General features: G+C 46.1%; 1 protein-coding gene across 4 annotated transcripts in view; it reads right to left on the bottom strand.

Moving 5' to 3' along the window:
• The window catches only part of LOC126060831 (zinc finger and BTB domain-containing protein 16-like), a 130,503-nt gene that overhangs the window by 62,926 nt on the left and 40,266 nt on the right, over positions 1-27,311 (bottom strand). For 3 of the 4 annotated variants that reach the window (XM_049857178.1, XM_049857176.1, XM_049857177.1), the window contains one exon: positions 10,927-11,013. The exons of the other annotated variant lie outside the window; for it this stretch is intronic. In XM_049857178.1, coding sequence (XP_049713135.1) covers positions 10,927-11,013 — 87 coding nt within the window. The remainder of the gene's footprint in view (positions 1-10,926; positions 11,014-27,311) is intronic. 4 annotated transcript variants of the gene reach the window in all.

Here is a 27,311-nt window from a genome sequence, read left to right as displayed (position 1 = left end):
AAACGCTATTATGTTTTCAATGGGTAGGTCATGCCAACCTGCCGGGAGCCCATGTGTCCGCACGATGACTCAATGGCCTGCTCCTGCCCAGGGCCCCCTCCAACTTGGACACAAGTTTGAGGCCCCCCCTTTTTTTTTTCACATCAAGTTTTAAGCAGATTAAGTTATTTCTCGTCATCTGGCCCCTGGTCCTTTCCCCACCTCTTCTGAGGCCCAGAGCCAGGAGGCTGCCTGCCCTTGCAAGGAAAAGCCAGAACAGTTGCTGGCTGTCCTATTGCTGTAGGGCGGGGGCCAGATGCACCAAACCAAACTGACCTGGCTCCTGGGTGCCAGCGCAGCCCCTTCAGCTGGGCTGGGCCGGGGGAGCGGCAGGGCCCAAGAGGAGAGTGACGAGGCCACAACCACCCTGAGGGAAGGAATATTGCTCTCAGCCTTCTAAATCCTCTGCCTCGTCCGCTACTCTTCCCACCCCTCCCACAGTCAGCCCACCACAGAAAGTCCTCCAAACAAGGACTCCATTTTCTACCCTGGAGTTCAGAGCCAGAGACTGTCCCTGAGGTTTATTCTGAGCACCACAGCGTATCAGGGCGAGGAGGGCACTGTGAGCAGGCAGCCACGACCAAGATTGGGATATCGGTCTGCACCTTCAAAGAGGGTGATCACACAGCTGCGAGTGTGTATGTTACGCCTGCCTGTGTGTGTGTGTACGCATGTATGTGGGTATGTTAAACAGATACATGCATGCATGTATATGTATACGTGTATATATGTGCAGGTGTATGTACACACACACCTAATGTATGTGTATATGTATATGTGTGTATGTGTGTGTGTGTGTGTGTGTGTGTGTGAGGTTTCCTCATTTTTTCCTTCAGTGCCACGGCAAGGTGCCTCCTGGTCTCCTTCACCATGAAAAGGGAGAGAACCCTGGGGCGAGGAGAGACAGGAGCAAGACTGCCACTGGCTGCCAGGTGTGCCGGCTGTTTCAGGACCACAGGACCCACTTGCAGCCAACTCAAGAGTGGACAAGAACCAGCATCTCAACATTTGCATCTGGTTCAGTGGCTTCTCTTATGACACAGGAATGTAGAAACTAAGCAACTTTTTCTAGGCCACTAAAAGAAAGTCCTTATTTTGTAGTCAGAGCAGAGATAACTGTGGGCTGGAAGAAAGAACCCATGGGTTCTAATTTTAGTTTGGATTGTTTGTTCTTAACTGACCCCTTTTTTCAAATAGGGGCTTTTGATCCATAGTTTCCTAGTCTGTGTGGAATAGGCAGAATTGATCCTCTGGTCTAAACATCAGCTTTGACGCCCAGGCCCCCCTTGGGGACAGAAGACAGTACCAAAGCAAGGGCTCCTGGGTGGAAGAGCTCTGGGCTCACATTCTAGCTCCACCCTGGACAGGCCTTCTTAACCTTTCTGGGTCTCAGTTTTCTCCAGCAAAGAACAGGGGAAAATACTACCTGCATTTTAGGACTGTAGGAATGATTTAATAAAATTACAACTGTAAAGTATCCAGTGTTGCTTTTGAGTGGATTGCAACTCATGGAGAATCCATGTGTGCAGAGTAGAAATGCTCCACAGGGTTTTTGTTTATTAATTTTTATTGTGCTTTAAGTGAAAGTTTACAAATCATGTCAGTCTCTCATACAAAAATTTACATACGCCTTGCTATAGACTCCTAATTGCTCTCCCCCTAATGAGACAGCACACTCCTTCCCTCTACTGTCTCTTCTCATGTCCGTTCAGCCAGCTTCGGCCCCCGCTGCCCTCTCGTCTCCCCTCCAGACAGGAGATGGAAACACAGTCTCATGTGTCTACTTGATCCAAGAGGCTCGTTCTTCACCAGTATCATTTTCCATCCCATAGTCCAGTCCAATCCCTGTCTAAACAGTTGGCTTTGGGAATGGTTCCTGTTTTGGGCTAACAGGTCGGGGGACCATGACCTCCGGGGTCCTTCTAGTCTCAGTCTGACCATTAAGTCTGGTCTTTTTATAGGAATTTGGGGTCTGCATCCCACTGCTCTCCTGCTCCCTCAGGGGTTCTCTGTTGTGTTCCCTGTCAGGGCAGTCATCAGTTGTGGCCGGGCACAATCTAGGTCTTCTGGTCTCATGCTGATGTAGTCTCTGGTTTATGTGGTCCTTTCTGTCTCTTGGGCTCATAATTACCTTGTGTCTTTGGTGTTCTTCATACTTCCTTGCTCCCAGTGGGCTGAGACCAACTGATGCATCTTAAATGGCTGCTTGCTAGCGTTTAAGACCCCAGACGCCACTCTCCAAAGTGGGATGAAGAATGTTTTCTTAATAGATTTTATTATGCCAGTTGACTTAGATGTCTCCTCCACAGGGTTTTCAATGATATTTACATAAGCAGATCGCCAAGCCTGTCTTCTGAGGCGCCTCTGTGTAGAGGTGAACCACCAACCTTTTGGCTAGTAATGGAGAGCTTAACAGTTTGCGCCACCCAGAGACTCCTTAAAGTATCCCATAGAGTACAGCTATTGTGTTCTCTGTACCCAAGGCAAGTTCAAGCTACTTGTCACTTCTTCTATGACACCTTTACAAAGGTGGGCACCAAGTTTTGGTCACCATTATAGATTGGGTCCACAAAGAACCTGACACACAGCAAGTACTTAAAACTTCAGGGATTAAGTGAATGAAAAATGAACTGACTTTCTTTAAGCTTCCAGCCCCAGAATTCCTAAACCTAAAAACTTAGCCATCTCTTACCCACCTCCCCTCTTTCCCTTGCTGGGGCACTATGAGGCCAAAAGCTGGGATGAGGCGGGAAATCCTACTTGAAGAAGACAGGAGATCCAGAAACCCTGGGTTCCTGAGGGAGCATACAGCGGCCAAGACCCCTACAGGAAGCACAAGACTCCTAAGCCTTGGAGGACACCAGTCACTGAGGCCACCAGTCAGGACAATGCCTGGTGCCCCTGGAAGCTGGCGGGTCTGCCTAGTCCTCATCCCAGTTCTTCAGCCTGTCCAGCCTAGGCTTACATGTCACCTGTCTGGATATTGGCAGGGGGTGGATCCCCTGGGAAGCTTTGGGTATTGCAGGCTGAGGGCCTTAAATAAGATCCACCAAACCTGTTCTGTGTAAGTCATTCAAAGTCATTAGTAAAACTAATGTAGAAACCTCATTCTGCCCTCCCAACTTCTCTCAACTGCGTCCTGAGGGCACTGGTGGCTGTTAGCTCAGAGAGCACACTGGAAATATCCCCTTGGCCAGAAGACAAAGGCAGGCATCCTGGAAGACCCCGCCTTTGCCTTGGCAAAGCAGCTGCACACTGTTCCTACTCCCTCCGCCATCACCCTGTCCCTCTCTCACCTACCTGGTTGGGAATGGGTCCTCTCAGATCCCTGAGGAGGATCATGGTGATGCCATTAGAGTTACCGTCACCGCCGTTTACTGAGTGCTTACCACATGCAAGGCTTCTGCTGGATGCTGCACAAGGGTTCTCAAGTTCAGTCCTCACAGCACCCCTCATACACCAGACACCATTGCTGGTCTCATTTTACAAAGGAAGAAACAGAGGTTAAGAGAAGCTAAGCAACCTGCCCAAGGTCACAGCTTTTAAGTGATGGTGCTGGGATTTGAATCCAGACAGTCTGACACCTGATCCCAAGCCCTTGGCCACTTAACATTCTGACTTCAGGCTTCATGGAGTCCCTCTTCCCTGCTTCCTGCAAGCCAAACATGATCCACCCTGTTAGTGCCCACACTCACCTAGTGAGTAAAGCCCTCTAGAGATCACCCCATCTACTAGCCTGCCTTTGGGCAGGTCCATTTTCCCCCAAAGAACCCTTTGTCACATCCTCCTCTGCCTGTCTTTCTGGCCTGGCCCACACAGACCATCCCTAGCCCTACCTCCCCCATGTTCAGACCGCAGATGGATGCTGCTCTGAGACCTCTGAAGATGGATGAAGAGAGTTGAGGATCCTTACATGTCACCCCCAAGATCTCATTGAGACCTCACCCCTCCACCCCAGGGCATGCTGAAGACTGTGTCAACCCCCACCCCCACCTTCATCTCTGCAGCCAGTGTATCTCCCCTGCCCTCTAATTAATGGCACCCAATCCCATCTGCTGTTCCAGGCCTGTTCAAATCCCAGATGGGGACGTACAGTGGCTTGAACAACATTATGATTTGTAAAACCCACTCCTAATTAGTTTGACTTTGAATAAAGAGGGTAATTATTTTTAAATTTATTAACTGCTGCCTGGCCGGAGAAGTTTCCAGATCAAATGACATGGAGAAGCTATTTCTGTTCAGTGATGCAGCAATTTATATTACTGATCGGTCATTAAAACCTCTGGCACCAAACCAGTTATGTTCCCTGAGCCAAGAGAGTGTCTGTGTGTCAAATTTCAAACCCAGAGTATAAATTAGGCCATTAATGGTATTTATCAGTTTATCTGGACTTAAAAAACTAGTTACTAACTTAAGACATTCCAGATATAGAACCCAAGTGGTGCACAGGGCGTGCATGTGAACATGGGCACGCGGGCATGTACATTTTCTTGCTTTTATTTTCCTTAACAGTGTAAAAAAAATTCTGATGTGTAAATGAAGTGCAGCATCTCAGGGAGCTGCAGAGCTGTTAATTCCTCTCTGCTCTGCAACCCAAACATTTGGGAAGCAAAAATGTTTTGCAATATGTATTTGTCATAATATAAAAGGTGTAAAATGATCTGTGTTTATCTCCTCCAAGTCTTCACTGTACCAAAACAGAAAACTGAAGTGTGATAACCAAGCCTGAGCCCAGCCCAACCAGAAGGGTGTCCTTCCGGAGCACCAGCTGGAGCCTACCACGACCTTGGGAGGAGAGGGTAGGGAGGGTGTCACACACCCCAGGACTAGGAATCCAGAAGTGACAAGTGAGGTCAAAGGACGAGATGGGCAGGTGCTGTTTGCGTGGCTAAACTGGAACTGCAAATACTTTCTGCTACATTTGTTTCTCAGCTTCAGGAATACCAGGCAGACTCCATAATCACCCATCCCATGCCATGCTACATGTTAGCTCTGTTACCTGCGCACATGGTGGCCTCGGCCTTGGGACTCCCAGGCCTGATTTGATTTGGGGAAATTGTTTCCAAGAAGAGGACACAGACATCGTGTTGTTAGAGCCTCTTAGTTACATGGGTCACAAGGATCCAGAAGAGCCCTGCCTAGGCTAAGCCAAATGATTTCTGAATAGGCTCTCTCTGAATCAGTCAGTCCATGTTCCTCATGGACATCAGTAAGTCAATGTGCAAGTAGCCAGGAGTAGTGAAGAGAGCACTGAAGTTGGAGTTGGGTCAAGTTCCAGCTTTACACTTCCTAGTGGGTAGCTTCTAGGCCTCAGTTTCCTCATCTGTTAAATGGGTACAATAAAGTCTTTTATAGACTAAGGTATCAAACATATAAAGTGGTATTACCATTATTTTTCTCTCCCCAGGGTCTCCATTCCTTTTTCTTTCTCAGAGCTCTTCTGTTGTCTCCCCAGTGATGGCTGACACCCCATTTGGCTTTTCCCACTCCAATAACTTGAGTGTTATTTTCAGCCTTCCTTATAATTAGGACTCTCCCTTCCTCATAGGTCCCCTTTCTTAGAACAGAGATGGCAAATAGATGTCAAATTGTGCTCCTTCATTGATGACTAAAGGAATCTGGAGCGCCTGGGTGTGGCAAACAGTTAATGGGTGCTAACTGAAAGGTTGGAGGTTTGAGTCTACCAAGCACCTCAGAAGAAAGACCTAGTTACCTACTTCCAAAAAATCAGTGACTGAAACCCTATGGAGCACATTTCTACTCGGACACGCACTGGGTCGCCATGAGTCGGAATCAAAGGGGAGGGCTCACCTGGGTCTGGTTTTAGCGAGCTCTACCATGTGTCAGGAAGAGGCAGTGGTGTACCCCATGCCACCTGCTTGCCAACCCTACCCAGAGGACAGGATTGCTGCTGCGCCCACCCTCAGCACCCAGCACAATGCCTGACCCATACCAGGAAGTCAACAGGCATGTGCTGCCCAGTGTTCTTCACTGCTTGCAAACTTGCCCATAGCTCACACCCAGATTGGTAAGACAGTCCTTCTTAAAGCACCCACCTTGGTACCTCTTCTCATATTTGACTTTATTTTCTCTATTCTTCACCCTTGAGCTCAGAGTATTCAGTCTTTACTGAGTAAACCACATGTGAGTATTAGCCACATTTCACCTCAACAGAAGCAGGGAGCACGAGGCAACTGACCTCTCTCTGGAGTAGCCTCCTTCCCACATCAGGGAAGCCCCATCTACAGGTCTCTGGTGAAAGACATAGGATGCAAACCACCACCCTTCAAGAGCAGGACCACGTCGACGTAGATCACTGCTGTATCCCCAGCATGTGCCAGGCTCACAGGAGGTGTTCAGTAAGTGTCTGTGTTCTGTGGGTACCTCCCCAGCTGCTCACCCCTCAGGTACTGGGCTTCTTCCCTTGTCTCGGGCTCAGAGGACAGCCTGCTCCCTGCTGCTGCAAATTTAATCTGCACGGACATAATTAAGCAGCTTGGGAAAGCTAGCCCACAGTTCAGTCTCCTCAACCCTCAGGATACAATTCCCAGAGTAGGATTCTCAGTTACATGTGACCAAGCGCTAGGAAACTCAAAAACCTGCATCCTACCCTAGTTCTCAAGATAACCAGCTCTGGAACCCTGGGTAAAACCCTAGCCAAGTAACCTTCGCTATCACCAAGCCAGGGAGTCTCTGGCCAAAATGAAAGCTCACCTATAAAGCCCTCCTCCCACCCTCACAGAGTAGGGCAGCACCAGCCAAAAGTCTACGATGCCAGATGTTGTGAGTTGGAAGGAGGACTTGACAATAATGATAATAACAACAGTAGCAGATGACTGGTCTTCCTTTTTCTACTCCAGTCCCCTGTGGTAGTTTTCTCCAAAAATGGCTGCCATCAATTCCTTCTTTCCGTATAGGTGTTTGTCACTCCTCCACTGAGAGGAGGAATCTAGTCTTCTGCCCCCTTAAATCTGGGTGGGCCTGTGGCTGCTTTGAGCAGTAAAATATGGTGGAAGTGATGATGTGGGCTTCCAGTCTAGCTTTTAAGAGGGCTGGCATTCTTTGCCTCCTGACTCTGGGAGCCCTAAGTGGTCACGTAAGAAGCCAAAGCTACTCTGCTGAAAAAACAGGTGGTGTGGAGGAGCACTGAGAGTCAGGTATCTGAGTGAAGAACCATCCTGGACAGCCAGTCCAATGGAATCTTCGAATGATGATAGCCTCAGCTACTACCTGACTGCAACCACATGCGAGACCCCAAGCGAGAACTGCCCAGCTGAACCTAGTCAATCCACAGAATGGTCAGAGATAATAACAGGTTGTTGTTTTGAACTACAAAGTTTTAGAGTGGTTTGTTACATAGCAATTGATCACAGAAACACTTCCCATGGTCAGTTCTCCACACGACAGCCAGAGTGATCTCAAAATATAAACCAAGCTGTGTCTGTCTCCCACTCAAAACCCTCTAATGGACTCTTATTTTTACTTCTGTATATACAATGTATGTGTGTATACCCACATACACACACACACACACACACAATAGGTTATTGAGATATAATTTATATACCATATAATGCACTCATTTGAAGTCTACAATTCAATAATTTTTAGCATATTTAGAGTTACACAACCATCACCCCATAGATTTTAGAACATTTTCATCACCCCCAAAATAAACCCCATACCCATTAGCAGTCACTCCCCATTTCTCCCCAAATCTCCCCTTCCTCAGCCCTAGGCAACCACTTATCTATTTTCTGTCTCTACAGACTTGCCTATACTTGACGTTTCATATGAACAGAACCACATAAGTGCCTTCTGTGACTGGTTTCTTTCACTTAGCATGTTTTCAAGGTTCATCTATGTTGCAGCACGTATCAGCACTTCATTCCTTTGTATTGCTGAGGAATATTCCATTATATGAATATATAACATTTTGTTTATCCATTCATCAGTTGATGAAAATTTGGGTTGTTTCCACTTCTGGGCTATTATGAATAATGCTGCTATGAACAATAGTGTATAAGTTTTTGTGCAATATGCTTTTATTTCTCCTGAGTATATACCTAGGAGTGGAATTGCTGGGTCATATGGTAATTCCATACATAACCTTTTGAGGAACTGGCAGACCATTTTCCACAGCAGCTGCACCAATTTACATTCCCAAAGCAGTGTAAGAGGGTTCCAATTTCTCCACATCCTCGATAGCACTTGTTACTATATTTTTGATTCTAGCCATTCTAGTGGGCGTGAAGTGGTATCTCACTGTGGTTTTGATTTGCATTTCCTGGTGGCTAATGATGCTGAGCATCTGTCATGGATTGAATTGTGACCCCCAAAATGCGTGTCAATTGGTTAGGCCATGATTCCCTGTGTTGTGTGATTGTCCACCATTTTGTCATCTGGTGTGATTTTCCTATGTATTGTAAATCCTCCCTCTATGATGTTAATGAGGCAGGATTAGAGGTAGTTATGTTAATGAGGTAGGGCTTAATCTATAAGATTAGATTATACCTTGAGTCAATCTCTTTTGAGATACGAAAGAGAGAAGAAGCAAGCAGAGAGACAGGGGGAACTCATACCACCAAGAAAGCAATACTGGGAGCAGAGCGTGTCCTTTGGACCCAGGGTTCCTGTGATAAGAAGCTCCCGGACCAGGGGAAGATTGATGACAAGGGCCTTCCTCCAGAGCCAACAGAGAGAGAAAGCTTCCCCTGGAGCTGGCACCCTGAATATCACTTCTAGCCTACTAGGCTGTGAAAGAAAGAATAGACTTCTGTTTATTAAAGCCATCTACTTGTGGTGTTTCTGTTACAGCAGCACTAGATAACTAAGACAGCATCTTTTCATGTGCTCACTGGCCATTTGTATCTGTTTGGAGAAAGGTCTATTCAGATTCTTTGCCCAGTTTTTAATTGGGTCAGTTGCTTTTTATTATTGAATTGTAAGAGTTCTTTATACATGCTAGCTATAAGTCCCTTATCAAATATATGATTTGCAAAAAATTTCTCCCCTTCCAGTGGACTTTTAGCACATGCAGAATAAAATCCAAATTTGTTACTCTGGGTGACAGCCCCACCTGATTTCTGACTTCATCTCCCACCACTCTCTGCACATCACTCCCTGTTCTCTGGCCACAATGTTCTCCATGAGGTTCCTCAACTCATCAAGCTCAATCCAGCCTCAGGGAGGGGCAAGTGCTTACCACCTCTACTCAGACACTCTTCCAGGAGATCCTGGAGTGCTTCCCTCCCTCCCTGCAGGCCACTGCTCAGATATCACCTTCCCAGACCGTCTTATCCAAAAGATGACTTTTCTCCCTATCATTCTCTATCCCTTATCCTGCTTTGTTTTGTCTTACTAGCTCCTATTATAACCTGACATTATATTATACATTTTTTTGCCTATTCTGCCTCCTATTAGAGTCTATGCTCCATGGGGGCTTGGCATGTAGTCTGTCTTGCACATTGTTGTTGTTGTTGTCAGGTGCCGTGGAGTTGGCCTCCAACTCCTGGCCACCCCATGCACAATGGAACAAAACACTGCCTGGTCCTGCTCCATCCTCACGATTGGCTGCAGATCGAACCATTGTGATCCATAGGGTCTTCACTGTTTGATTTTCGAAAGCAGATTGCGAACCCCGTCTTGCGTAGTCTGTCTTAGACTGGAAGCTCCCCTAAACCTGTTCAGCATCACCGTAACATTCAAGCCTACAGTGGCAGATGTGTGGTGGCTGTGCACGAGGTACACTGGCCAGGAATCAAGTCTACATCTCTTACACGGAAAGTGAGAATTCTACCACTGAAACATGAACGCCTCACATCATAGATGCTATTATATCTTATATGCTCAAACAGTGCCTGGCACATTGCGGGCACTCAATAAATATTTATTAAATTAAATAAGTCCACTACTATTTATTGAGTATGTACTATCAGTCAAACACTCTGCAAAACACTTCAAATAAAATATCTAATTAATCCTCATGAGTACCCTTATGAGGTAGGTACTATTACTACTCCACTTACTATCAGATAAGGAAACCTAAATTCAAAGAGTTTAAGTAGTAAACAGTAAGTGGCAGAGCCAGGATTACGCCAGGATATCTAAGCTCCTAACAACAAGGCTCTACAACTTTTGCCTCCATAAGTGTACTTGGGCAAGCCACTGTCCTCTCTTTGAGTCTCAGTTTCCTCATCTATAACACAGGCGTAACCTTGTGCTTTACAGGGCTACTGAAAGATTCAAATGAGATCAGGGAAAGCACTGAGAGCAGCGCCTGGCATGTAGTACGCACTCTGTGATGTGACCGTCTGTGATGACAGTGACTCTTGATTACGATGATGACAGGGCCCCACTGACACTGTGCAATCAATACTTTGGAATCAAATAAAGCTATGTCATTGTTCGTTAATGCTGCTCAAATGCATCCTTGTGTACAGATGGATTTCTTTTAGACGATGACTAAACTCTCTCAGAGGAGGGTCAGCCCAGTGTGGCCACATGAGGATTTCAGAGGGTGGGAGAGGATTCCTGGCCATGCATCAAGGCAAGGGGTGCTTAGTAATATGGACTTCCAAAGATCTCAATAAGAGCATGCCAGAAGCCTTCATGAAGATAAAATCTCATTGGCCTCTTAGAGACACGGACCTTGGACTAATCCAGGACAGTCTTTCTTACGGGGCAATGGTCACACTTTTAAATTCCTGCTCAGCCAGCACCACAGGCCAGAAGAACTGAACATGGCAGAACCTCTTCCACTTACAGCTCCCTCAGGAGATTACTGGACATCACCTTTGCTAAAAGGAGGGCGACATCGAGATATTTCCTATCCATCCACTGTCACACTGTGGAAAATCTGGAGAATGGAAATCAAAGTCAACTCACCGGTATGAGTCTGCCTGTGTGTCTCCAGCGCATCCTCCTTTGAAAACTGGGCACCGCATTGATCACAGACAAAGGCTTTGGCACCCGCTGAAAGAAAGGGGGGCAGTTACTAGAAGAGTGATAGTCCATTGGGAGGAGGAGTTCCTGGGCCAAGATCAGGCAGGTGAGCACTGGGGGAGGGGCTGGACACCTATAAAGATCCCGAGTCAGGATAACCCATGGCCCAGCAGCCAGTTCAGTCCTTCCTCCAAGACATGACCACCCACCCAATTGAGCTCCAAATGCCCGTTGCCCAGAGAGAAAAAGAAACACAATTGGGACAACCAATATAAACAGAGATGGAGTCTGAATGAGATGTCATAAGAAGAAGGGACATTCTGAAGGGCTAGCTCCAGGTAAGAGGAGCCCCGGTGGCACAGTCGTTAAGTGCTCAGTTGCTAACCAAAAGGTGGGCAGTTCGAACCCACCAGCTGCTCTGCAAGAGAGAGATGTGGTAGTCTGCTTCTGTAAAGATTACAGCCTTGGAAATCCTATGTGGGCAGTTCTGCTCTGTCCTACAGGGTTGCTATAGTTGGAATCTGCTCGACTGCAACGGGCTTTTTTTTTTTTTTTTTTTGTATTGTTTTAGCTCTAGGTGAGGGACAGAAAGGAGTAAATGATACAAATTAGAGGAAATGTGCCCTGTTGCCTAAATTATATTTTATGGGAAAAGTAGGAAATGCTGACATAAGGGCATCTCTACTTGGATGTCCACATGAAAAAAAAAAAGTTGCTGCTGAGTTGACTCCACCTCATGGTGACCCCATGTGTTTCAGAGGAGAACTGTGCTCTACAGGGTTTTCAGTGGCTGTGGCCTTTCGGAAGTAGGTTGCCAGGGCTTTCTTCTGAGGTGTCTCTGAATAGATTCAAACCACCAAACTTTCGGTTGGTAGCCAAATGCTTAACCATTTACACCACACCCAAGGACTCCTCTGTGGGGATGCCCACAGGGACCTCTAACTCGGTACATCCAAAACCAAACTCACTGTCTACCCCACCACCTCCTGTGTCTGACCTTTTAAAATCCCTGAAGGACTCCCCAGGCCTTTAGGATAAAGCCCAAGCTCCTTGCCATGGCTGACAAAGCACTTCTTGAGGTGCCTCTGCTCATCTTTCCCACTGCATCTCTCACTCCTCACTCCAGCTCCCCAGTCGTCAGCCATCGCGAACTACTGTGGTTACCTAGAGGAGCCCTGGGCTTCCCTGTGGCCAGGCCTCTGCGCACGTGGCCCTCTGCCCCTCACATTCGTTCCTCTCTTCCCTGGCCCCCACAGAGGTATTGCTGTTAGCTGCCCCCAAGTCAGCCCTGACGCACGGTCACCTCACACACAATGGTCATCTCACACACAATGGGGATGCTGTGTCCTCTCCGTGACCGGCTGCGGCTCAGACCACTGTGAGCCACAGAGCTTTCACTGGCTGATTTCTCAGGAGCACATCACCAGGACTTCCTCCCTAGTCTGTCTTAGTCTGGAAGTTCCAATGAAGCCTGTTCAGCATCATAGCAACCCACAAGCCTCCACTAACAGACAGGTGGTGGCTGCTCAGGAGGTGCATTGGCTGGGAACTAAAACTGGGTCTCCCACAAACCCAGCAAAAGGAAGGTGAGAATCCTACCATTGAACCTTCAATGCCTTATTTGCACAGTGTAGCTGCTCCTACTCATCACTTAGGCATCAGCTTTGATTCCTCTTCCTCAAGGCCTCCTGCCCCCCATGCCTGGGTTAGTTAATCCTTCTTTGTGCACCCATAGCACACTGTGTGTCCCAGATCAAAGCACTCACCACACTGTTCATTACAAAGGCCTGGGGACCTGTCCCTATCTCCTACCATACCGTCAGCTCCCTGAAGGAGGGACCTTTCATCTTGTGCACAGCTGCTTCCCCCCACCTGCCACACCGTGGGAAACTATTCCTGTACCTATTTGTGGAATAAACACAGTAAATTCACTGCAATTCAATGTAATAAACTTAATAGAACCACTATTTACAAGGCTCAAAGCAACAATGTCACAATGTCAAGGATGAAACAGGACTTTTGACCACTTGCTAAAAATGTTCAAGGCTCTCATGTGTTAGCCCATCTGGGAGTCAACTGCCACAAGCCTTGGCACTTGTCCTTCAAGATGTCTTCCAGATGTATCTCTTCCCATGCATTTTGATATTCATCACCATGACCCAGGCCCTCATTGTGCCATGCCTGAAACACTCTAAGATTCAAGGATGGTTTCCACCTGCCAGCACCCTCTGATCATCCCAACAGAGGCAGGTTCAGTGAAGGTCTCTTGTTTCTTCAAACTTCCTTACTCAAGACAATCCAATGGCTCACTATTTATACCAATTCTAAATGCCTCTACTTGGCTTCAAGGTCTTCCATAAGCTGACCCACTTAGCCATCCAAGTCCACAGGTAGGAGTACTCACCAGCCCTCTATGGGCCCTGCTCAACTTTCCCCAAGTCTCTGTGCTTAAACAATGCCCAGCTCCCATTCCTCTGTCTGTCCTAATCCCGTCCCATTTTCAAGACCAGGGTATGCCTGCACCAAGTACTCCAGCCCCTACTGCTCTGCCCTCTCCAATCTGCTACTGCACTTGGTTCCTTCGACATGACATACCACTCCTCTAAGTGTGCCAGTGTTTTGGTCTTGCCTTAGAGCTTCTTAAGAGCCAGAACTACTTCTTACACATATACGTAGCCCCTAGTGCTGTTTTTAAACCACCTCAGAATTCCTGAAGCTTTACTGTGTACCGGGCACTATCCTAAGTGTTTGCTGTATATTATCTCATTTAATTCTAACAACAACCTTTTGAAGTATATATTATTAAAAAAAAAATTTAGCATCCTCATTTAGTAGAAGAGAAAACTAAAGCTCAGACAGGTTAAGTATCCTGCCCAAAGTCACACAGCAGGTAATAATAGAGGTGGATTCAAGCCCAGACAACCTGACTTCAGAGCCTCTGCTCTTTAATCACTCTATCCTTCAGCCTCCCTAGGGTTCCATCTGCAAAGATGTTTCATGTGTAAGAAGGTGGGAGTCTGGGTTTCCCCCCTCCAATTGAAGAGAATCCAATTTACCCATTTTACACATCAGGGATTTGTATAAAATTTGATTAGAAAAAATAATTTCACTGCTTTTTAAAAAGTTTGAAAATTATGCCTTGGAGTACTAGCAAATAAAAAACGCAGCTGCCGTCAAGCTGATTCCGACTCATAGCAATCCTATAGGATAGAGTAGAACTGCCCCACAGGGTTTCCAAGGGGCGCCTGGTGGATTCGAACTGCCGACCTTTCAGTTGGCAGCTGTAACTCTTAACCACTATGCCAACAGGGAATAGAACTCAAAGGAAAAGCTGTACCAGAACAGACTTAAACACCAATAAACAGTTCTTGCCCAGTGAAGAGTATTAGGACCCTGAACTAGCTCTACGGTGTGAGGTCCCCTAAGGGCATGGATCTTGTCTGGCTCACTGACTCCAAAACTGGAAATGGCAAGCAGAATATGCTCTCTAGTAGGTGCTCAGTAAATACCTGTAGACTGACTGAACAAATAAGTGAGAAAATGTCCCAGGAAAGATGTGATATCTCTTTTCCTGAAGAGCTCTAAAAATAAATATCGCCATTTGCCTTCAGATGACTTCAGTTGAGTTCAACCTGGAGGCAGGGAGGTGACCAAGATGACTTCCTGGCATCTCTTCAAGCTGCAGGGCACCCTCGGGCCAAGCACCTGGTAGTGGCTTGTTGAATTTCTAAGATGGGACCAAGAAAACCTTCCATCAATGGGCGGTGGCAAAGCAGTCACAACATGTGTTCACAGAGGGGCAGCCAGGACCATTTTCATCAACTCACACTGGAAACACCAACAGTATCGCAAAGAGCAGAGCTGGCCAGAGCGGTTAAAACGGGGGCTGGATGAAGCCAGAGCTCCCTCACAATTCGAACCCATCCCTGCCACCAGCCCCAAATCATTAGTCATCAATGCTTCTCTGCAGAACTGTGAGGGATCTGATTTTAATTGTATTCTTTTTGGTTCTATCAGTTCTCACAGCTCCCTAAAGGAGAAGATGGAGGGGGGAGGCCTGAGGAGGGGAAGCACAGACTGGGAGGAGGGGCGCCCTGTGGGCTGACCAATAAGCCCCAGCCTGCAATCAAGTGCAAGGCCTGATAGTACTGCTGGCTTCAAAGGGATGCAGGGCAGAGGGTTCTTAGAAAACACCCACCAGTACGGGCTGGAGTAGCTTCTTCCTTCAGTGATGGAGAGGCAGAGAGAAAGGGAGGAGGCAGGTAGGAAATAAGGGGCAGGATGTGTATCATCACACAAGTTCAGATGAAGATAACAACACATCAGCACAAAAGATCTAGCAAAGGATGCTGGCTTGGTTCAAGCCTGACCACATCTGGTTGCCTTCAAAGCCTTCCCCATACCACCCCCACATTGCTGAAGTCACGAAACTGAGCTGAGGACGTGAAAGTTCCCTCTCCTGAGTGACTGGGTTAGAACCCTCATTACGCAGACATTGGCTCCCACCACTGGCCCCCATTCACGGAGCTCCAATATACCCCCCCACTCTCACCCAGACAGACTCTGACTCTCCCCAACTCTTTAGGGTGAGCCAAACCGCAAAGACAGGCAGTTCCACAGAGACGAGAAAGACGAACAAAATCCTCCCTCCCGAGGAGGCTTGTGCCTTTAAATTGTCTCTGTAATAGCTGGCTCAGAGACAGAAATATTTGGCAGCCCTGAAATTAAAAGTGATAAATTTTCTCACCAAGCTTTGATCGATAATAGAGGTCTCATCTGTTAATCAATAAGACAGTCTCTGCCTGTTTACTGTGCGTATGTTGTTCGCTGCTGCCTTCAGTATGATGTCAGGTTTGCATTCAAAGCAACTCAAGCGTGCATAAACCACATGGCTATTCCCAAAATGCATTATGGTGACATCATTCAGTCACTAATACATCTACAGAGCATCAGTGGTCGGGTGGGTGACATGAGGGCCATGCCAGCTGAATAGGACAGGTGCATACTGACGTATCAGCAGCATCCACCCCCCACAGAAATTTTCTGGGCTCAAGGATGACGGTGCTTCACCATCTCCTTCCTACACACATGGGATGTCCTCTGAATCCCTGTTACATATATGCTAGGAGATGGATTACAGCACGTGATCAAAAGAGACGAAACTCCTGCCCTCATGGAGCATACATTCTAGTGAGGAAGTCAGATTTTTAAAAATCAAGGACGTATAAAATAGGCCGGGTGGTGATAAGTAATAAGAAGAAAAATAAAGGATACCAAACCCAGTGCCGTCGAGTTGATTTCGACTCATAGCGACCCTACAGGACAGAGTTTCCAAGGAGCGCCTGGCGGATTCAAACTGCTGTCCCTTTGGTTAGCAGCTGCAGCACTTAACCACTACGCCACCAGGGTTTCCATAAATAAAGGATAGGGAATGCAAAAAAACAGTTACTGTCAAGTCAGTTCCAACTCATGTCAACCTCATGTGCTGCAGAGTAGAACTGCACACCATAGGGTTTTCAAGGTTGTGACCTTTTGGAAGCAGATCGCCAGGCCTTTCTCCCAGGGTGCCTCTGGGTGGGTTCAAACTGCCAACCTTTCAGTTAGTAATCGAGTGCTTAACTGTTTGCACAACGCAAGGACTCCTCAGGGAAAGCCAGGGGCTGCTAATTTTATACAGGGTAGTCATGGAAGACCTCTCTGAGGAGGTGACATCTGAGTGGAGGACTGAAGGTGAGGGAGTAAAAAGCAATGCTGCTATCTGAGAAAGGCCACTCCAGGGATGAGAGGAGAAGGAAACCAGCTGGCTAGAATGGGGTCAGTGAGGGGAAGAGAGATGAGGTCAGGTAAGGTGACAGGTTGCAAGGAGAGGAGGACAACAGCCGAGAGGGAGAGCAGCAGGAAGCTAGAGTGCACTAGACCCTCGCTATACTTCTCAGCCATTACAAACCAGGGTCAAACAAGGGGAAGAAAAGCAGGACCTAGAGTCAAAAAACCAGTCCCACGTTTGTCTTGGCCACCCATTACTCTGGTCATCACATAAGTCATCCCACCTAGTTGGGCCTATTTCCCAATCTGTAAAATGGGAATCACTGAATCTGTCCACCTCATTTGAGGCTGCTGTGAGGATTGAAGGCAATAATAAATATTAATGAATGTGAAAGTCTTCACTGATCACAAAGTACTCTGTGGCTATAAAAGATCAATTGCTGTTATTGATACCTGAGGAGGCAGTAGTTTGGTTGAGGGCTCAGGGTTCAGGTCAGACACAAAAACCAAAACCCAGTGCCACTGAGTCGATTCTGACTCACAGCAACCCTATAGGGCAGAGTAGAGCTGCCCCATAGAGTTTCCAAGGAGCGCCTGGTGGATTTGAATTGCTGACCCTTTGGTTAGCAGCCGTAGCACTTAACCACTACGCCACCAGGGTTTCCAGTCAGACACAACAGAGTCCAAATCAAAGTAGAGCTGTCACCAGCTGTGACCCTCAGCAAGCTGCCTAACCTCACTGAGCCTGTTCCTCATCTGTAAAATGGGAACAGCAGGGTATGACAAGGTGGATAAAGCACCTGGCCGTGAGTCTGGTGGGTGGGAGACAGAGCCAATAAGTAGCAGCTGCCCTCACCATCTGCCAGGCCCAGGTGATAATTGTTTACAGAAGGCACTCCCGTGTGTAATCAAAGTATGATTGATTTCACTGAAATTCAATGTACGGTTATTTGGGGTCCATTTATCTTATGTAAAGTGACGCTCACACATGTAAAGACACATTTCACTATATACAGACACACACCTTGTCCCTCTAATTTAAAGGTGAGTGATGGTCTTACTAAAGGGAGTGGAAAAATCTGTCAGAGGACCAGTATGTCAATATCAGGAATCATTCACAAACCCAGCTCTTAAGTCTTCCTAGACCCGCCCCCAGAACCCCCCTCTCATGCCCTGTGTACGGGGCTCTTCTCTGCCCTGCCCAGCAGACTGTAAGCACCGTGAGAGCAAGGCTTGTATCAGTCTTGTTCTCTACTGTATCCCCATGTCCTGCATTGTGCCCAGTATGCAGTTTGTGCTCAATAAATGCATGTTAAAACAAATAAGCCCTCAGGCAGCTTCCTCAGAGCACAACTGGCCTGGGAAGGGGGCAGTGGCCATTGCCAGCACTGGCAGGCTGTCCCCTAGGGGGTGGCAGAGTTCTTGCTCTACACACTCTGGGTTCTCTACTGCCCTTTTTTTAAAAATTCAAGGACACAGTCCCTGGCTGGAACTCGGGAGTTCAGGGGCGAAGAAAGGAACAATTAGGGAGAGGGGCTGTTTCCTCAGGAACAAGACCTCCCCTTCATCGGCCCATTTGCTCCTGACTCACAGGCCTCACCCCGGCAGACACACAACTCCTTCAGGGCACTGGTGAGCTTCCTTTTCCCAAGAAGACTTTGGGAGGTTGGTGGGTCTATGGGGTGGCTCCCCACCCCGACCTCAGGCACTGAGCTCATCTAAGACTCACTGAACACGCTTGATAAGAGACAGACAGACAGGTAGTTGGCCGATGGGACAGATTTCCTTGCCCTCTCAGTCTCCCAAGGCTCCTGCAGATGGAGGCTTCAGGATGTTTTACGCATTATACTGTGGGAGCAGGAAGCTCTCTGCCATTTTAAATTCTCCAGACCCCTGCCTCTCTCCTTTCTCTCTACCTTACTGAAGCCTCCAGGTTAGAAAGGGGCTAGAGGAAGGAAGACAAATCAGAGCAGGTTCAGGCTTGGTGAAAAGAAAGGACACAGAAGTCACTGCCCGAAATGAAGCTGGAGCTGGTCTAAGGCCTCCTTGTGTGGGAGCAGCTCTCACTTCCTGCTAAGAATCATCCAGACTTGGAGGAATCAACGGAGGGACTGGCCAAGAGCTTTGAAAAGGATAAAGCTTTAAATGCCCAAGACTCTGGCAACAAAAAAGCTGAAATCCAGTAGAAGCTGTTGTAGGCTCCCCACAACAGCCTCCTGCTCCCGTCAGTACCCCTGGCCTCTCCCCTTTGTGGAAGGATGCAGCCTCCCTCCCTACTTGCCTTCCTGACCACAAATGGGGTTGGGGGGATCCTGAGCCTCTATGAAGGGGATTAGAAGGAATTGAATGCCATTAGGTATGGGGTGGTGTTTCTCTGAAGTACATAAGACAGAAGCCAATGAGAGAAGAAAAAAAAAAAAATTAAAATCCCTCCCTCTCCAATACCACTCCCATTCCCAGCTAAGAAGGAAAAAAAGGAACCACTGCAGGGGAGGGGGGAAAAAAAAACACCTAATGTTTGCCAGCATCTAATGTTGAGTGGTGTCTTTTTTTTTTTTTTTAAATTCCTTGAGATTTTAAAATAAACATCTTGAATGTTCTGATGAGATATGCATGCCTGCTTACATAAGGAAGTACAGCGTGTACCAAAACAGCAGGCCCAAAAAAAGCATAGGCTGTCAGAACAGTGAGTACAGACACAGGGCATTTTACAACAGGCCACGGTGCACAGCTTTATTTACAGTACCTCTTATCAGACGGAGAACAGTACACTGGCTGCCAATTCCAAAGGCCAGCACCGCATGTTCTTTCACTCAAGGAGATGTGCTCTCCCTGAGAGGAGCTTCAAGGCCTGCTCTCTCCCCAGCTCACTCTCTCACCTTCCTTTATCAACACAACAAAAACTGATAGAGACCCAGCATTCCTGTAAGGTCCACAGGCTTGTGGAAGAAGAAAAAGGGAAAGCAGGTGGGCAGACACAAGTTGACTGGAAAACAACCGACCCTATCGATTGGCTCAGTATATGGTTCAAGGGTAGTATTCCTTGACAACGCAGTGGGACAAAGGTCTTCGGAGCCTGGCTTCACTACAAGATGAGAGAGTGAATGGACTAACGATGCAGGACCCCAGATCAAAGGTAGGATTGAGAAAGCCATCAGGAAAGTCTCCCAGCTCAGCCAACAGAGACATGGGAATTTCCAGGGGTTGAAGGTCAATAGGTTTTCATATCTCTGTAGGTCAGTTTCCCACCAACAGTCTAGTAAGTGGCTGGACACCTCGTATTTGGCTAAATGTCAACTATGTAGAAGAGGAGACCTTGGAATAAGTCAAGAGGAAGTGCTTGAGGCATCTCTATGATTAAGAGAACATTTATTACCTCACCCAATAAATTCTATACTACCAAGAGCTCCATGATACCCTAATGGCATTGGTTTTTACTGGGATCCTAGAGTCCCACTCTCATCTCCACAGAGAAAACAGAGGCTCCACTTTTCCTTTACCCATGCCACTCAATTCTCAGCCCACAGAGGCTTGGAAAGCTCGTTTGTTATTACTTTGAGCATCAGCAGGTAATCCAGCTGACTTAGAAACCCAACCCATGGCCAGTACAAACACATACACTCAATATAAGCTGCACAGTAGAGCACTTAAGAACATGCTCTCTGGAATCAAACACACCTGGGTTCAAATCCTAGCCTTACCATTTCTAGCTACCATTCGGAGCAAGTTAATTGTCTTTTCTGGGCCTGTTTCTTCACCTGTGAAATTGGGCTAATAATGTCTACTTCATAGGGTTGAGTGATGATTAACTAATATACATAAAGCCCTTCACACCATGCTTGGCATACAGTAACTGCTCAACGAATGCTAATTTTCGTTAACATCAATGTCATCATCATTATCATCATGAACAAATCAGTTTTAGAGGAAATACAATCACAAAGTTCATTAAAGGTGGGGATGGCAAGATTTCAATTTCCTTACTTTTGAACATGTCATCGGGACACCTTAGTCACTAGAAAAGGACATCATTTTTGGTAAAGAAAGGGTCAGCAAAAATAAGGGAAACCCTCAGTGAGATGAAGCGATACAACTGCTGCAGCCATAAACTCAAACATAACAACGCTCGTGAAGATGGCAGAGGACTGCGGCAATGTTTTGTTCTGTCCTCCACACAGTCACCATGAGTCAAAGCTGGCTCTGCAGCAACAACAACAAAACACAATGTCAGTGTGTGAGACCCATGCAAATATCAACTGTATGCAATAAATATACCACAACATTTTAAAATATTCTTATCACTCCGGCCAAAACACAAAGTGCAAAAGCAAAGCAGATGCCCACTCTGGACATGTCTTCATACAGAGTCTCCCTGGGGAGTGCAGGGTAAGGAAAGGCAGGTGGTATTAATCACTGTGTACCCCCAAGACCCCTCGATGCAAACCAACAGTACACAAGTAAAGACAGCTCTGCCCTGGGAGAAGATCAAGGTGACGGCACCTCTCTAGTTGCCTCCCATCACTCATGGCCAATTTTTAATGGCATTATCATCTTCCCACTGCCTACCCATAAGAACCAAACACTACAAACCTATTTAATATGAATTATTTTAAATAAAATGCAATTAGGATGGTAAATTTGTTGTAGTTAAAACAACATGAAGTAAGAATACCAATCTGGGGTGAACTTTACCACTGCCTCTAACCCCTTTATTGCCCTGCCAACTTCCATGACTGGGTAATTACGGTATAGAGGTAATCAGTGAAAGAGTCCTAGTGGTGCAGTGGTCAAGCACCTGGCTGCTAACCCAAAGATCAATGGTTGGAACTCACCAGCCACTCTGTGTGACAGTATGCTTCCATAAAGATTATAGCCTTGGTGGAAACCCTATGGGGCAGTTCTACTCTGTCCTATAGGGTCGCTATGAGTCATAATCGACTTGATGGCAATGGGTTTTTGGTTTGGTAATCAGTGCAGTAACACAAACACCTCTCTTCCTGTAGGAATGTCAGCCCCGCTAGACTTCTTTCCAGACACACTGCACCAACTTGGAGCTCTCCCCTAGGTTAACGGTCAGGCCCTGTGTGCTGATGTCAGACAGTGGCTAGTGGCCAGGCACAGCTTTTAGGTTCTTCCACTTGTTAGTGGTATAGTCCTGGCATGAACTTTCTAGCCTCACTTTCCTCCTTAAATGAGGTTTATTAATCCTCACTAAATAGTTGAAACAAGAACCTATATCAAGTACCTGGCACACAGCAGGTGGACAAGTCATAGTAGTTACTATGATTACAGGATAATTTCACTTCATCAAGTTGATGAGGTCTGGGAGGTCAGCCCCTGGCCAGAGCCTCCAAGAACTCCAGCCCTTAACATGGCCTGTCCCACAGCTCCTGGAGGAAGGTCCAACTGCAATGAGTAAATGCCCTGGATAGGTGAGACACTACATTCTCTGGGGATCTTATCTGCTGACACTATGCTGTTTGGGATGAGAGAAGGGACCACCCTTGGGTGAGACAGGATGGATAACTGGCTCAAGAAGGGTTCTGTTGGGTCAGAGTACCCAAGCTTTCCTGACGCATCACAAAGAAAAATGGACTAGGAGCCTCGACTGTCACTGGCTGAGGTGTGTGATCTTGTGTGAGTCACTTCATCTCTCCATCTGTAAATGACAAATTATAAACTTAGGACACCCCTAGAGGGGAAGAACTGATACATGGGTACCATGTGAGAGGAGGAAGCTGGAAGCACAAGGCAAAGAAAGGTAAATGTGGTTGTAAAAGGGAGCTGAAACACTCACAATCCCTGGCAATAGGAAGTTCTGGCTTGGGTTCCCCGGTGCAGCCAGCAGATACCTTTAAAGGGGAATACCCTGCTCTCATGGGCAAAATGGAATGGAGTCCAGACGCTGGGAGAATCATTAGCCAGAGTCAGAATGAGCCAATGAGGCTGAGCCAGAGGCTGACCCCTTAGCTCCAGGGAACACCTGGGCTCTCAGGTGTTTATAGCTTTGTTTTGTTTGAGAGAGCTGCGCATGCAAATTTAGCATCTGTAAGGGACTAGGGATTTTTTTTAGGGAAAAAAGCCAGGAAAATCAAGAGTGGGGATTTCCACCATGATGCTATGGGACAGCACTTCGATTTCTAACAATTACCTTCCTCCCTGGACCCACCTCTCAGGTAAGAGGTTCAGAATGAAAAAAAAAAAAAAAAAAAAGGAGTTTCTGCTGGCACCTAGCAGCCTCCAACCTCTATTTGTCACCTGAGCCTCTGGTCTCCTCTCATCCTCAATTACCCAGCTCTTTTCTTTTCCAGAGATTTCTATCACAGGCCCTCGTGTTAAATCTGCATGGGGGATCACTTCCCCCCACCCCACATGCATCCCACTCCCCAATAAGACTCAGGAGTTCTGCCTTGCCAATGGAGAAAAGTAAAACCAGGGTCACCCAGGGGGCAACGTCATCTTCTGGTCTAAATCAAAGCCTTGCCTGCCTCCACAGAATTTCAAGTTGATGCCTGCCACCACCCTGGTTCCCCAGCATCTCTTTGACGCTTCCTCCTATTAAATTAGAGAGGGCAGCCTTCCTCAGCCCTAATGGCATCCCGATCCTTCCTCCCTCACTTCCTTACTGACTGAAGAGTACGCTGAGTCCTCTTACAATGTTCAGGATCTCGCTGGCATCTGTATAGTGATACTGCCCTTACCCATTCTCCTCCCAGAATCCCCGGCTCCCTGCTCCAAGCATCTCGTGCCTCTCCAATTCTACTTCCAACTGACTCTGTGAGTGTGTGTGTACGTATGTGTTTTGTTTATAAGTTAAAGTAACCTTTGATAACCATATTTCAGCCAAGGCAAAGGAACAAGGCATTCCAGAGCTCCTAATGTGGGCACAGGTGTGATAACCTGATAACCATTGCACTCATCAAGAAACTAGTTGGCAGGGCTTTGTAGAGAAATACCTGTTGATTCTTCCCTTGGCTATGAGCTGTATAAGCCCTGCAGATGGAAGCTTCTCTTCTTCTGGGAACTCTGCCAGGAAGAGGGAACCACAGCCCTGCTAGACAACCAGCCCGGGCAGCCAGGGGTAGTCTGCGCAGGAGCCTCATCGTCCAAGCCAGCCCCTTGCTATGCTCCCATCCCAGATGGTTTAGTGCAAAGTACCTGGGTTTTGATGTTGATGGATCTGAGATTCCAGCTCAGTTACTCACTAGCTACCTGGAGAGTATTAGCAATTTAACTTCTTTTTATTTTTTTTTTAAGCCTTGGTTTCCTCACCTGTTAAAAAGGTGATCCCTCCTACCCTACAAGCAGAATTTCGAAGTTGCACAGATTCAGGGGGCACCACTCAGACATGGGGCCACGAGCTTGTTGGGATGTTTAAATGAGATGATGCATGTGAAGGTACCTAGCACCATACCTGGCACTCAGCAGGTGCATGGTAACTCTTCATTTGCTTCCCTCCCCAGGACCCTAGGGGTCCAGCAATGGCTGCCCTTCAATGAGGGGCAATAATGCTGCTGCCACAGCTATTGACAATAATGATAAGCACATTAATAAACTAATTTATAGACTATGTATTATGAGACAAGCATGGCACTACCTCCTTTACATGCAATACACCATTTCATTCTCCTCACAACTCTAAGATTGTCCCCATTTTACAGATGTGAAAACAGGTTTAAAAAGCCTAGTTAACTCGCCCAAGATCTCATTGCTAGTAAGTGTCAGAACTGAGATTCAAGTCTTATAAGGAGAAAAAGAAACCTCAATGGGGGTGGCAGCATGCGAAGCCCACCTAGCCACAAGTGCCTTTGATTACATCACAGGTTAAGGAATGACAAGTTCCTTTGAAGGCAAGGAGGAAAAGGTCTCTAACAGCAGTGCTCGGGGCCTGGGCTATTGGGCCTGGGCTATTCTCCACAGGCTGGCTCATGCCTTGGAGGTAAGGTAAGGCCACTCTCCTCAGTTCATACGCTCTACTCGGAGCACTTTCCCCATTAAGAGCAGCCCTTACCTCCTGGTCTAGGAATGTAATACCTCTGTCACAGACAGCCTGGACTGGGAGCCAACAGCACCCAGGTCTAGACCTGGATCTGCTGCAGACTCAATATATTCTAGGATCTGATTTTTCTTAGCTTCAGTTTCTCCATCTATAAAATGGGCATCAGATTCCGGGCCCTCACTGCCACCTCAAGCCACTGTGGAGAGGAATGAGTTCAAACACATGAAAATATGCAGGGCTTTACAGAGGAAAAGGTACAAATGATCTTCAAAAGTGACCCAATACAAGGACACTATATAACGATTGAAGGGACAATACACCAAGAAGATATAACCAGATTAAATATTTATGCACCCAGTGACAGAACTGCAAAATACATAAAACAAACTTTATCAACATTGAAAAGTGAGATAGACAGCTCCACAATAGTAGCAGGAGACTTCAACACATCACTTTCAGTGAAGAACAGGACATCCAGAAAGAAGCTCAATAAACACAGAGAAGATTTAAATGCCACAATCAACCAACTTGACCTCGTAGACATATACAGAACACTCCATCCAACAGCAACCAAGTATACTTTCTTTTCTAGTGCACATGGAGCATTCTCTAGAATAGACCACATATTAGGTCATAAAGCAAGCCTTAGCCGAATCCAAAACACTGAAATATTACAAAGCATCTTCTCTGACCATAAGGCCATAAAAGTGGAAATCAATAACAGGAAAAGCAGGGAAAAGAAATCAAACACTTGGAAACTGAACAATACCCTCCTCAAAAAAGACTGGATTAGAGAAGACATTAAGGATGGAATAACGAAATTCAGAGAATCCAATGAGAGTGAAAACACTTCCTATCAGAACCTTTGGGGCACAGCAAAAGCAGTGCTCAGAGGCCAATTTATATCAATAAATGCACACATCCAAAAAGAAGAAAGGGCCAAAATCAAAGAACTATCCCTACAACTTGAACAAATAGAAAGAGAGCAACAAAAGAAACCCTCAGGCACCGGAAGAAAACAAATAATAAAAATTAGGGCTGAACTAAATGAATTAGAGAACAGAAAAACAACTGAAAGAATTAATAAGACCAAAAGCTCGTTTTTTGAAAAACTCAACAAAATTGATAAACCATTGGCCAAACTGACAAAAGAAAAACAGGAGAGGAAGCAAATAACCCGAATAAGAAATAAGAGGGGCGATACTACAACAGACCCAACTGAAATGAAAAGAACCATATCAGATTACCATGAAAAACTATACTCAAACAAATTTGAAAACCTAGAAGAAATGGATGAATTCCTAGAAACACACTACCTACCTAAACTAACACAAACAGAGGTAGAACAACTAAATAGACCCATAACAAAAGAAGAGATTGAAAAGGTAATCAAAAAACTCCCAACAAAAAAAAGCCCTGGTCCGGATGGCTTCACTGCAGAGTTCTAACGAACTTTCAGAGAAGAGTTAACACCACTACTACTAAAGGTGTTTCAGAGCATAGAAAAGGACTGAATACTCCCAAACTCATTCTATGAAGCCACCACATCCCTGATACCAAAACCAGGTAAAGACACCACAAGAAAAGAAAATTATAGACCTATATCCCTCATGAATGTAGATACAAAAATCCTCAACAAAATTCTAGCCAATAGAATTCAACAACATATCAAAAAAATAATTCACCATGACCAAGTGGGATTCATACCAGGTATGCAGGGATGGTTCAACATTAGAAAAACAATTAATGTAATCCACCACATAAATAAAACAAAAGACAAGACTCACATGATTTTATCAATTGATGCAGAAAAGGCATTTGACAAAGTTCAACACTCATTCATGATAAAAACTCTCAGCAAAATAGGAATAGAAGGAAAATTTCTCAACATAATAAAGGGCATTTATACAAAGCCAACAGCCAACATCACCCTAAATGGAGAGAGCCTGAAAACATTCCCATTGAGATCAGGAACCAGACAAGGATGCCCTTTATCACCACTCTTATTCAACATTGTGCTGGAAGTCCTAGCCAGAGCAAGCAGGCTAGATAAAGAAATAAAGGGCATCCAGATTGGCAAGATAGAAGTAAAAGTATCTCTATTTGCAGATGACATGATCTTATACACAGAAAACCCTAAGGAATCCTCCAGAAAACTATTGAAACTAATAGCAGAGTTCAGCAGAGTATTGGGATACAAGATAAACATACACACACAAAAAAAAATCAGTTGGATTCCTCTACTCCAACAAGAAGAACATCGAAGAGGAAATCACCAAATCAATGCCATTTACAGTAGCCCCCAAGAAGATAAAATACTTAGGAATAAATCTTACCAGAGATGTAAACGACTTATACAAAGAAAACTATAGTACACTTCTGCAAGAAACCAAAAGATACTTACATAAGTGGAAAAATATACCTTGCTCATGGATAGGAAGACTTAACATTATAAAAATGTCTACTCTACCAAAAGCTATCTATACATTTAATGCAATTCCAATCCAAATCCCAAGGACATTCTTTAATGAGATGGAAAAACAAATCACCAATTTCATATGGA

The sequence above is a fragment of the Elephas maximus genome, chromosome 17 (genome assembly GCF_024166365.1).
Source record: "Elephas maximus indicus isolate mEleMax1 chromosome 17, mEleMax1 primary haplotype, whole genome shotgun sequence".
Lineage (NCBI taxonomy): Eukaryota > Metazoa > Chordata > Mammalia > Proboscidea > Elephantidae > Elephas > Elephas maximus.
The sequence above is the reverse complement of the archived record's forward strand: the minus strand, read 5'-3'. Positions and strand labels throughout refer to the sequence as shown.